The 13,139-nt window shown below is 38.8% G+C and overlaps 1 protein-coding gene across 2 annotated transcripts; it reads right to left on the reverse strand.

The window, feature by feature from the left end:
• Positions 1 to 800: 800 nt before the first annotated feature.
• Positions 801 to 11,022, reverse strand: LOC125237692 (heterochromatin protein 1-like). 2 transcript variants are annotated; one of them, XM_048144854.1, is made up of 7 exons: positions 10,975 to 11,022; positions 10,588 to 10,816; positions 6,232 to 6,562; positions 5,506 to 5,603; positions 5,064 to 5,205; positions 3,214 to 3,328; positions 801 to 2,338 (listed from the first exon to the last, which is right to left on the reverse strand). In XM_048144854.1, the coding sequence occupies exons 2-7, from the start codon at positions 10,812 to 10,814 to the stop codon at positions 2,247 to 2,249; spliced, it is 1,005 nt and encodes a 334-aa protein (XP_048000811.1). In that variant the 5' UTR covers positions 10,815 to 10,816; positions 10,975 to 11,022; the 3' UTR covers positions 801 to 2,246. The 2 variants fall into 2 exon arrangements, with proteins under 2 accessions (XP_048000811.1, XP_048000803.1); XM_048144846.1 differs by having other exon boundaries at positions 10,901 to 11,018.
• Between the last annotated feature and the right edge of the window lie 2,117 nt (positions 11,023 to 13,139).

Genomic DNA, 13,139 nt, shown 5'->3' on the forward strand with positions numbered 1-13,139 from the left:
CAAATGTGCGTCAAAATTCGAGCAATGTGCTCTTTGAACTCTAGAGATATTTAAGAAATTAATGACACCCGCCATTCTGACGTCAGGTTGGCGGGTGCACTTCCAGTTCTAGCTAATGGCTGCCTACTCAATGGTGAAAGTACTGCCTAAGGTTAGTGCTCGCAATGTGCTTCCACATGTATGAAACACAAACTAATTCAGAGAGCCGTTGAAGAGTAATATGGGATTGAATAAATATATCTTAATAAGTATCACTTTTTTGTGAAAAGCGCCTGCATGTTAATGCTGCATTGCAGGCAATGAACATTGCTATTTTATTTCAGCAGGCGTTATAGATATATTTATTCAATCCCGTATTACTCTTCAACGGCTCTCTGAATTAGTTTGTGTTTCATACATGTGGAAGCACATTGCGAGCACTAACCTTAGGCAGTAATTTCACCCTTGAGTAAGCAGTCATTATCAAGAACTGGAAGTGCACCCGCCAACCTGACGTCAGAATGGCGGGTGTCATTAATTTCTTAAATATCTCTGGAGTTCAAAGAGCACATTGCTCGAATTTTGGCGCACATATGGCACATTGCTAGCACTAACTCCTGACGTATACCACACCAGGATTGCTTGATGTACACCCGCCATTCTGACGCTCACGAATATGAACGATTTTTAAAGATGAACGACAAAGCCAAAGTATTAGCTAATATACTCATTAGTACTTAATTATTTACTAAGCTTATTATTATTATCGGTAGCTATAAACTTATTTTTAATGTTTATACAGGGAAATAATAAACCATGAATATTCTAAAATTGTTTTATTTAATTCATTGTATTTTATAATCTATAAGATTTAGATATTTAGACCACCACGCATTGACAGCCATGTAACATGAAATATTTATAAGGTAACCCTTTTTCAGGCCGCACCAATGTACAAAAAGCCAAATTTATTCCAATTAACTTGGCTTTTACTTCAACCTTTATGTTATAAGGGTGTTGGATTAGAAATTATCACTTAGTTAATCTTTTTCACGCCAAAGATGTATTGGCACTGCAGGTGCAATGTCAATTTGAATGACAACGTACCTATGCCTGGAAAAGGGTTAAGCACTGGCACTGGTTTAAGTGGCGAAATCTGTTTTCACCTTAAATTTTGCATAATCGCGTTTAAGCGATTATTATGCGCGGTGCGGCAGGCATAATAACGTGCTGAGTACAATAGGTACCATTTAATAAAATAAATTTTAAAATAATTATTTACAAAAAACAATCCTGATACAGTTGATTTTAAACGCGCACGTAAAATAGATCTTTATCTAACATGATGAGAATGACATAAAAATGTTGATTGAGAAAATATGATTTTTGTAGAAAGGGGATACCTGTGAGAAGGCAAACTGCATGACAATTTATCATACCAGGCGGCGCCACCACTATTCCCTGCTGTCAAAGCAGATTGGGTGCATTTCTTCGAATATTTCTTTGACTTATCAACACACTCGCACTGGTTTAAGTGGCGAAATCTGTTTTCACCTTTCAGTGTGCATTGTCATCGGTCAAATTTGGCATGCTTTATTGAGTCTACAAGAAGAACTATTGCATACCGAATTTCATAATTGTAATAATGTGAGGTATCATTCTGCCTTTCTAAGCTAAAAAGCGATATTTCAAATTAAAGTAGACTTACAAACATGTTTATATTAAATTTTCGTCGAATAAATTGCTTTTCGGGTCAGTATTTGAAGTACATATCACATTCAAACGTGATAATATGTGATCATATAAATTGTTTCTTTTGTAAAAAAAAGTGTACTTCAATATTATAGATTCCACCATCCCACCCATAAAATTCTGAACACAGCTCTGCGAATCTTTAATATCGGTACCCAAGCTGTGGTTTGCAGGTGCTATGATAGTGATTACTTTTTCAACTTGTAATATATCTATTAGTCTAAACTTAGACGTACGTGACGGTTAGATTTAGATTTCAAAATAGTTTAACCCTTTAATGCATACTGTAGCCAAACGGCTACAACTGGAATGACGCATCAACTCAATGTCTCAAATGCGATGTCTATTTTTCGCATATTAGACATTTCAGAACTAAAATAAAGGGTACCATATGCATTTTAAGGGCTAAGGGTACGTTCTGTGGTTTGAACTGGACACACTAGACTTTACTTAAGAGCTTTAAAGCTTACCATAATTAAAATTAAATTACTAAGTCTTGCATCTTGAATGTGAAACTAATTCACTTCAATACTAGGAGCAGTTTCTTGAGGTATTTCAGGCATCTGAGCAGGAGGAGCGATCTCCATCGCAGCAGAGTCTTCAGTTCCTGGATAAAATAAAAATATTATATTATAAAATTCCGCAATTTGGCTAAAGCTAAATAAAACCATGTCAGGATATTGAGGGTATATAACACGAGAACGAAATATTTCTAATATACTGGCCTTAGCGTCTATTTCAGATGATTAATGGTGCAATGTCCGAGAGACATCGCTTTTGATGACTAAAGAGACCTATGCGAGAGCGACATATTTTGCCACATAGCTGACAAGGGAAGCTTGCAACCGATTGCGACGTTTCGCTATGGTGTCTTCTATTTCTAATATGGCTTTTTTACAAGGGCTTTTTTATTTCTCTATTAAGAATTGAAGACAAAATGAGGTACAGTCAAGTGTAAAAATATGGGTGCGTACAACTTATCAAAAATATGTCCCATAGCACTTTATGTCGGCGGAATAAGGTCTCGGTACATATTTTTGAGCGGATAAAATCGATACGTATTTTTGCACTTGACTGTACTAGGCTAGGTATACAAGAATAAATCCTTTTGAAAAGACGCTAAGTACTACTCAATTATAAATACCAAGCGGTAAGAGTGTACGACTTTCAACCTGCAAGTCGCGAGTTAAGCTTATATATACCAATGAGTTTTTTTAGAACTTATACAAAAATTTATAGATAATTTTATATTAGCAAATAGCTTCTCAGACGAGGAAGACATCGTGTCTTTTGTGAGGAATAAGCCCAATAAGGCCTAGTTTACCCTCTGGGTCGGATGTCTAAATGGTAGTTTTCATAAAAGTCTACGCCGATTCAACAATCTCAAGGGCTTAATTTCCAAACGGCCCCTTTCCCGTGAGCCTTGAAAGAGATCACGCATACAGGACTCCGCAATCATAAGCACGGCAATTATTTCCTTACCAGTCGCAGAGGGTGTCTCGAGGGCGGGCGTGTCTAGTGAGGGAGCCGAGGTGTCCATTGATTCGTTTGCCTGATCAGTGGTCTGCGGAGGCAAGGGTTCAGGGCTTGGCGGCAGCTGAAAGAAGATTTAACGTCCAGGCTTACATGTTCATAAATACAGAGGAATTAGATTATAAATTATGCTTTATATAATTTGGCAGGAAGCTGCGCAGGATCGGGATAAGTAGCGTGCTCTCTTTTTGGAGGCTAAGATCCTCTTTGGATCACAAAGCCATACTAGTTAGTTTAGTTCTAATTACGAATTATGATATGATAAATTATGATTTTCTTCAACGCATATAAAGCTTCGTGCAACCCGCCTGATGTCATGCCTATAAACACATTTATATACAATGTAGATCTGCAGGCGAATGTTGCTCATTCATCATTAATAAATAGTAGATTCTTCTTTTCTTATCTTATGCGCAATCATTTCTTTTGCCTCTATTACCCAGCTCATCATCCATACTAATATTATAAATGGGAAAGTGTGTGTGTCTGTTTGTTTGCCCGTCTTTCGCGGCAAAACGGAGCGACGAATTGACGTGATTTTTTAAGTGGAGATAGTTGAAGGGATGGAGTGACATAGGTTACTTTTTGTCTCTTTCTAACGCGAGCGAAGCCGCGGGCAATAGCTAGTATATGATAATCCAGCAACTTTCAAATCAACGGTGAACAGGCATCTGGGTGAGCTCCAACATAACGTAAACGTAAGCCACGTCTTTGCCTCGGCTAGTCTTTGGTCATGAGTGAGTCCATTTATAGTAAAACAAAAGATAGTAATCAGGCAGGGTACTAAGGGTTATAAGTCCGATTCGGAGGCATGTGTAGAGCGAAATATAGTGTGCGTGCGCTTACTTAAAGCCAAAACTGATACGGCCCTAGTTGCAGTTTCTGGATGAATCCTATTATATCATGAATTACATCTGGATCCATTCTGGGCACCTTGCCCACTTTGTGCCGGAAACTGAAAGGCACGCAGCGCTCGTAGTACCAATTCATGAAGTGGTACGGCGGGGTACGCCTCGCCAAACTCGTAACCTAACGTACACGATCTATTTACAGTTACCCATGCTTTACCCTCTTGCCCGCCTGATATTAAGCAGCCACTACATCGTAAGAGCGGTGAGTATATTACAGGTATGAAGCCAAATGTCGCTCATTCATCACTCATAAATATTAACTACTAAGAGTTTTGAATTATTCACGGTTATTTTCATTTAGACTTATATTGACCGGGATATAGACCGTGATTACCTACTAGCTTTTGCCCGCGGCTTCGCTCGCTTTAGAAAGAGACATGTCACTCTCCAACCCTTCAAATATATCCACTCAAAAAATCAAGTCAATTCGTCGCTCCGTTTTGCCGTGAAAGACGGACAAACAAACAGACACACACACTTTCCCATTTATAATATTAGTAGGTATGGATAGTAAGTGCTCATCGCCAAAGTATTTGGACATTTTATAAGCGCATATAATATAAGCACTTAGAAGCGCGTGTACGTCAAATGTGGCGCGAAAATACACTGAATCGTGTAAAGAAAAAACAGTCTAAAACCGCCCCGCCTATAGTAACAGTTCATGTAGGAACCCTACAAGTACAATTTTAATGTGATTTATTCTTACTTCTCGTGATTTACTCTTACTTACCTCAAGAGCCATCCTGGGCACCTTACCTGTTCTATAGACATCAACTAGCGTATTATACGCGCTTGTAAGCCCTCTTACTTAGCGCCGAAACTACAGTACACGTAGCCAGTCTGATACAGCCCTTACAGTTTGTGGATAAAGGCTAGTTAATGAATTACCTCAGGAGCCATCCTGGGCACCTTGCCCACTTTGTGCCGGACGCTGAAGAGCACGCAGCGCTCGTAGTACCGGATCATGAAGTCGGGGTATGTTTCTCCAAACTCGTGCCCTGGCACTACGTCGAACTCTAGGCAGTCCTCCCTGGAAACATATTGATATGCGGGTATTACGTTTTGGTGATATTTTAGGACCGGTTTGCTGGAATGAAAGCTTATTTGAGTGGACCTACAATCTACTATACATAAAGAGCGTGACAGATTGTTCTCTTGTCTATGCATCCGAACTTAAATGTTAGTTGCTTCAAAATTATTTAAAAATTAACACACACATGTGATCTTGTAGCAGTTGCAGCTAAACTTGTGTTGTGTCCACCCACAACAATTTATATGCCAAGTAAGAATGGCCACATTATGATATAAATTTTTATGTTCTTGTTCTTACCATTTCACAAGAAAATAAAGGACTCCATGGAATAACTGGGCAGCAAGAATCTTCTCTGGCTGGAAACCACGAGCCAAACCTCTGGGCTTGTCAATTTCCTGTAAGGAAAAATAGCAGAATTTATTATTTTATCAATCAAAAATAAAGTTTAAAGCTAACCAGGGGCGGCTCACTCCGCGATTCTATCGCCGTGCTACAAGTACTTGCCGCTGGCCGCGAGCTCGCGGCCAGTCAGTGGGTGACGACCTTCACGCGGCGCAATAGAATTCAATGTCGGCTGCTCGCGTGCGGTCCCTTTGTAGGTAAAAATTTAGAATGGGGGCATTTTGTGAACATCAAAGGAGTGAGCCTTCTGTATTTGTATTATTATATATTCTGTTCTGTGGTTTTACCCACGTTTACCCCCTTTTCTAGGCTCCAATCTATAAAATGTTTACAAAAATCAATTATATACCAAACAAATGCATTACCCGAAAGTGCAATTTCAATAGACACATGCAGTTCTACTTTCGCGTATGCGGTCTATAAATCGTACTATGCATAGTAAAGGGCGTTTTTGTGTATTTTAGGAATCAATATCATATTAACCTATATTTGCAGCTCATTTACCATCAAAACACAACATTTTTAGTGAGTGTTGGTACCTACTGTTGGTACAGTATACACGCGGCTATCTGTTTCACATAGACACAGTGAACTGACAGAGTGAATAATCCAAAAACTCACTTCAATCTTTTTCTTCTTCTCGGCAGCGCGGCGTCCTCGTTTCCTTGTGCTATAAGTTTCCTCCACAGTTTCTGGTGGAGGTGTAGGAGTGACGGCAGGGGGTGCCGCAGCAGCCGCCGCTGCAGCAGCCGCAGCCGCCGCTGCAACTTCCGCAGCTGCAGCTTCTGCGGCCGCAGCCACTTCTGCCGCTGCAGCAGCTCCTGCCTCCGCAGAAGTGTCAGCTGTAGCTGATTCAGCTTCTGCGGCTTCTCGCTTTAGACGAGCTTCTTCGTATGCTGATATGAGCTCTGGACAGTCGAGGTTGTCTTCAGGTTCCCAGGTGTCATCCTCACTGTAATAGAAAAAGCATTATGTGCATATTTGCTTAAGCACCATATGAAGATGGACCCATTATTGTGGGAGAAGCAGGCAGCCGACCACCCCGTGTGGAGATCTTTTGTCGCTAAACAAATTAACGATTTTGAATCCCGTCCACTTAAGGATATGATTATCAGACGGGATGACCTAAAAACCTGTCCACCAGCAGCTATTAGTTATAATTATGCCAATGGTATGCTTTGCTGCCAGTCATGTGAACGGGTATTTATAAACCAACTTGACTATGCAAGTCACATGCAAATGCACCAGATGAAATGGAAATTGAAACAGTTGCCATGGCCGAATTCGGCCCGCAGAGTGTACTATACTACATACATCAGGAAATAAAACTATGGAAACGGATTAGATCCAGATATAATATTAAAATATTAAAAAATATGTGGGGCTAAATAGAATCCAAATTGCCAGAGTCAAAGATATTATTGTGGAAAACAAGGAAATACAGGGTTATTGCAACACCAAGGTGGAAAAGTCGGCATTGTTACAAACTGTGCTAACATACCAGCTCACAGAATCATTAACAATTTTGTGGTAGCTAACAAGCTCAAATATCAACATATTCACTGCCAGGAACATGCTGTGCATGTCCAATAGAGTTGTGCCTGCTCATTCACTGAAAATATTGCTCCAGTGTACTACTTTGTTCTTTTAGCACATTTAGTACAGTAGTAGACCAAGAGAGTGAGAGACAAATTGTGCATATGGTATACAGAACCGGTCGCTCGTACTAGCCGAGAGCTGATCGGCCATTTTCGCGCGCTCTCAGTCCGAGACAGTCGGTTCTAGTTTGGTTGCGGTCGGATCACAAGGATCGGTTTGCTGTCATTGTCACTTCTCGGCTCTTCGTTCCTCTGTTGCGTGTGTGTGAGTGTACTAAATGTACTAGAGAGCAGTTTGGGAGTAGTTCTGTCTAGTACAGTGCAGGGAATTCAGCTGACAAAGCCAAGGACCCCATGCCTCATTTAAACTAGATTGTAAGACAGCGGAAAAACACCTGAATATGAACGTTGTTCACCAGAATATTCAGGGTTTTTCCAGCAAAGAATTAGAAGTAGGATTATTTTTAGATAGTAATAATGTTGAAGTTATGTGTATTACTGAACATTGGTTGAAACAAGAACAGTTGATATTTGATTATGTTAATTTTAAATTAGCTAGTTTTTTTGCCAGAAAATCTGCTGCTCATGGTGGCTCCCTTATTATTGTTAAAAATTGTATGAAGTGTAAAGAGCGCAAAGATGTTGTAAAATATTCCATAGAAAGAACTATAGAAATTTCATGTGTTGAATTAGACAGATATATTATTGTATGTGTTTATAGACCACCATCAGCTGACTTCAGCATATTTGAATCTACAATGAAAATGTTCTGAATTTAGTATGCAAGGGCCAAAAACATGTTATTGTATGTGGAGATTTTAATGTTAACTTGCTCGAGTCATCTAGTAATACTGTTAAAATGTTCTGTTTGTTTAAATCATTTAATTTATTTAATTTATTTCTTGAACCTACCCGGGTAGGTGTGACTAGTGCAACATGCCTAGATAATATTTTTGTAACTGTGAATGTATAGATAAGAAATTATTTAACTGTTTTCATTCCGATCACAGCGGCCAAAGGGCAGCTTTCTTAAACGTTATTCATGATACTCCACAAACAATAACATATAGACCCATTACTGGATCTCGCTTGGAATCATTCAAAAATGAAATTCTACATAGTTTGTCTATAATACCATTTTCGCATTATGACTGTAATCATTTGTATCAAGATGTTTTCAATGTAATTCTTAATCAATTTAATAACAATTTCAAAGTGAAATCTATTAGTGGGTCAAAAGTTAAAACAAAGTTTAGTGAATGGGCTACTGTAGGTATTCACAAAAGTAGAAAAAGACTTTATGAACTTTATGGTGAGAGAGAGCTGAACAAGAATTCAGAATTCCTGGACTATGTAAGAAACTACTCAAGAATCTTCAAGAAAGTGTGTTTAACTGCCAAGAAAAACTTTATTAGTTCTAAATTGAAAGTGTCGGACAACAAAGTGAAAACAACTTGGAGTATTATAAATAAAGAAGCTGGTAAATGTAAATCACGCGATTGTCAAGTCAACATTGTATCAGATAATCAACAAATAGTGTCGAACAGCGATGTTGCCTCGGCATTCGAAGATTATTTCTCAAATATAGCCGTTAACACCACAAAATGTTTACATTCTTCTGCGGCTCAAGCCCATTCATTACTTTGTGCTAATGTTAAGAAATGTAATAATTCATTTGAATTTAGTCAAGTAGACTCTGTAAATATTGTTAAAACATTCAAGTCACTCAATTTAAAGAAAACGGAAGACTTATGGGGAACATCAGTTAAAGTAATTAGTCATGTCATAGATATAATAGCACCTTACTTGGCCGTAATATATAATATTTCAATTTCACAAGGCACCTTTCCAGATCTTATGAAATGTAGCAAAGTCATACCGCTTTTTAAATCGGGTGATTCGAGTGATATAACCAATTTCCGTCCCATATCAATACTTCCTGTACTAAGTAAAGTCTTTGAGAAGCTAATGTTAAATGATCTACTGGGACACTTCAACAGACATAGATTACTTACAAGCAAACAGTTCGGTTTCACAAGGGGCCGTTCCACGACCGATGCTGCTTCGGTACTCATTAAACATATATATAATTTTTGGGAAAATTCTTGTGATGCAATTGGCATATTTTGTGATCTTTCAAAAGCCTTTGATTGTGTGGATCATGGAACGCTCATTTTGAAATTAGAACATTATGGTTTGTCTATAAATGCCCTAAACTTTATGTCTTCTTACCTTAGCAATAGAACACAAACAGTAGTTGTTAACAAAACTCGCTCTAGCGGGACTGTAGTCCAATTAGGACTGCCACAAGGCTCAATTTTAGGTCCATTCCTGTTTTTGGTTTATATAAATGATTTGCCATGTATAGTGAAAAACTTTTGTGAAATAGTACTTTTTGCTGATGATACATCACTGCTTTTTAATGTTGACCGAAAATCTACGGATTACAATGTAATTAATAGCACGTTAGCTGATGTACTGCAGTGGTTTACTGTCAACAATTTACTTCTTAATTCTAAGAAAACCAAATGTATTCGATTTTCTCTGCCGAATGTTAAACCAATCGATACAAAAATACTTTTGAATGATGAATGCTTAGAGATGGTAGATACAACACTGTTTCTTGGTTTAACATTGGACAAAAATCTACAATGGAGTCCTCATATAAAGAAACTAGCAAGCAAATTAAGTTCAGCCGCATACGCCGTTAGGAGAATCAGGCAACTGACTAATGTTGAGACAGCTCGCCTAGTGTATCATAGTTATTTTCACAGTGTAATGTCATACGGTATTCTGGTTTGGGGCAAAGCAGCTGACATACAGACTATCTTTGTATTACAAAAGAGAGCCATTCGTTCTATTTACAACTTAGGAACACGTGAATCAGTAAGAGAACTCTTCAAAGAAATTAATATCTTAACTGTAGCTTCCCAATACATTTATGATAGTATAATTTATGTTGTTAAGAATTTAGACTGTTTCACTAAGAATTCTGATATCCATAATTATAACACTAGAAACAAAAATAAGCTTGCCATAAAGAAGTTTCGTGTCCGTAAAGTACAGAAGTCATTTGTTGGGCAATGCATTCATTTTTATAATAAGTTACCTGACACTGCTTTGAGATTACCCCTCCCAGCTCTTAAGAACTACTTAAAAAAATCATTGATGTTAAAGGCTTATTACAGAGTCGAGGACTATTTGACAGACAAACATGCATGGCCCGAACCAGAAACTACAAAAAACGAATAGCAATTAAATCATGTCTTTTGTACTATTAGTACATGTACTACACAAGCCTAATGTCCAATTTGTATTTGATATGGGACCCTTGACACTCTAAACTGTCAAGTTTCAAGTAAATGAATTCATAACTTACTGAGAATATCCCTTCCACTTAAGTAAGTATTCAACTTTCCCGTTCTTCACACGCCGGTCCAAGACTTTTTCAACAGAAAACTCTTCATGTTTACCACTAGGGCCTAGTGTGCCTGGAGGTACTTGATTAGTTTCCATTGGTTGCACCGGTTCTTGACTAGGCTGGAAGTTTAAATCAACTCCAGCTTGCATATTGCTCTCAGAGAACGACTCGATAGCTTCCTCCATCGCTGAAAACAAAACTTGTTATTGTTTAACTATTGAATTGATTAAGAAATTCTCAGAATAAAGACTTAAAAATACATCTGACATACCTTATTATATTTTAATTTAAAAAAGTAGTTGAAATGTAAAATAAAATATGAAAAGTTATAAAAATAAAACAGACCACACACAATAATCAACAAACGCCAACGCCAAGCCAATGGCTTCACGGCCTTGACGCCTTTGACTTTGACGTCTTTGATTTTTTTTTTTTTTTGGGATTTTATGGCCTGGTTACGAGACTTGACGTCTTTGACATTATGTATAAATGTTGTCAGTGTAAAATCGATTGTCAATGGTAGTATAAAGCTAGGAACATACTACGCGGACGTCCGTCGTAAATCGACCGCGACCGCGACCGATCAGTGTGCACGGAACAAAACATCCAGCGAGCCAGATTTCGATCGGACGTCCATGCGCTCAAGGCCACATCCACGTCCGACGACCGATAGTTTGCACGGTTATGTGTAATTTCATTGTCCAGATTCCCGTCCGCGGTCGATTTACGACGGACGTCCGCGTAGAATGTTCCTAGCTTTAAGCTAGTAGGTATTTTAAGTACAGTCACGTGCATAGGTAAATATTTATAAATAGAATCTAAGTCAAGAGTCGTGAAATGTATGGGGTCCAATACATTCCACGACTCTTGACTTTCCGAACAGTTTCTAGCATAGGTAAATATCCCAAAGAGTATTGTAATATAAAAAATATCCTTAATTATAAAATGAACTTATTGAAATTTGCAAAGTAAGAATCAGAATAATCTGAAATGTATTTTAATCAAAGGTATTCTTTGTATTTATGTGTAGGCTTGGAAGTAATATGCAGATTGTTTATTATACTTTTTACGTTCAAGTGTATATTTTTGTTCAAATTAATAAGTAGGTACCTATTTGTATACATATACGTACTTTGTAGTGTAGTCACATAAATGCAAGCTCTGTCTACCCCGCAGGGGATACAGGCGTGATTATATGTATGTATGTTTTCACTAATATCCATCATTACCAATATTATAAACCAGAAACAAAAAAGATCACTAGTATTAATAAATTACTATACGTATTACGTAATACTCAGAAAAGCAGTACGTGCCGCGCGACTATACAGGCGGGCGTTTCGCGGCCCTCTGCCACTTGTTACGCCGGCGGAACGGCTAGGGTGTAGGTACTTAATGCAGCACGAACCGAACTGAGCCGATCGCTCGAGCCGATCACGCTTCTCTCTCGTTCGTGCCGCGCTCTCGCTTGCGGAACGGGAAAATGACGTCAACTTTTTCGTGCATGCAGCCCGTAGTAACAAGTTATTAGACGTTATCACGTCAAAAAAAAATGAAATTCGCCTCGACGACCTTAGCAGACACAGGGTGCGCGCCCACGGGCGACGACTCGCTCGGAGCCGCTCGACGACTTTTTTGTCTCTGTCGTCGCTCCTCGCGACAATCTGCAAGGTGCGCCCACGGGAACGACAGTGATGCAACTTTTTCTTAAAAATTGTACTTAGTAACTCAGTATCACCATGGATTTCGAAGAGACAGCTGTGGTTTGTTTGTGCGCTTATCATAAAAAAAGAAGAAAAAGCGAAAAAGACGATATTGGGTTCATCCATTACGGTTGGATAGGATGATAACGACTAATATCAATGTCGTCTTCAACAATCGGCATTTTAAATTATAATTTTTTCGGATAATAACATACGTTCGCCTAGGCGGTTGAGTGATAACTGTCAAAATGACAACCGATCGGCAACTATTTTGTCGCCGTGTGCGCATTTGCATTGAAAGTATTGAAACCAATAGGGAAGGAGACAGTTGCGTCGCAGGCTTGTCGCCGAACCCGCAGACAAAAAAGTTACGTCGCAACGGTGGGCGCACTTTCATACTAGCCCATAGGCCGATGATGTGAGCGACAAAAGTCGCAGGCAAAAGTCGCCCGTGTGCGCGCTCTCTAAGGCTGGCGCGTCCACTTGACTTGAGTATAGTCGAGCGTCGATTCGAGACGATCAACCAAATCTTGGCACTTAAAAACCGGCCAAGAGCGTGTCGGGCCACGCTCAGTGTAGGGTTCCGTAGTTTTCCGTATTTTTGAAACTACTAAACCTATCAAGTTGAAAACAATTTTCCTAGAAAGTCTTTATAAAGTTCTACTTTTGTGATTTTTTTCATATTTTTTAAACATATGGTTCAAAAGTTAGAGAGGGGGGGGGGGGGGGGGCACTTATTTTTTTTCCTTTACGGTGTTTCCGGGAGCGATTATTTCCGAAAATATTAATATTATCAAAAAACGATTT

This window comes from Leguminivora glycinivorella, chromosome 2 (assembly GCF_023078275.1).
Source record: "Leguminivora glycinivorella isolate SPB_JAAS2020 chromosome 2, LegGlyc_1.1, whole genome shotgun sequence".
NCBI classification, from domain to species: domain Eukaryota; kingdom Metazoa; phylum Arthropoda; class Insecta; order Lepidoptera; family Tortricidae; genus Leguminivora; species Leguminivora glycinivorella.

Coding starts and splice junctions, on each gene's coding strand:
- LOC125237692 (XM_048144854.1), bottom strand. CDS start 10,814: ATGGAGGAAGCTATCGAGTCGTTCTCTGAGAGCAATATGCAAGCTGGA. Junction 5,604..6,231: donor AGAAGAAGAAAAAGATTGAA/GTGAGTTTTTGG, acceptor TTTTCCTTACAG/GAAATTGACAAGCCCAGAGG. Junction 5,206..5,505: donor CTTTATTTTCTTGTGAAATG/GTAAGAACAAGA, acceptor ATATGTTTCCAG/GGAGGACTGCCTAGAGTTCG.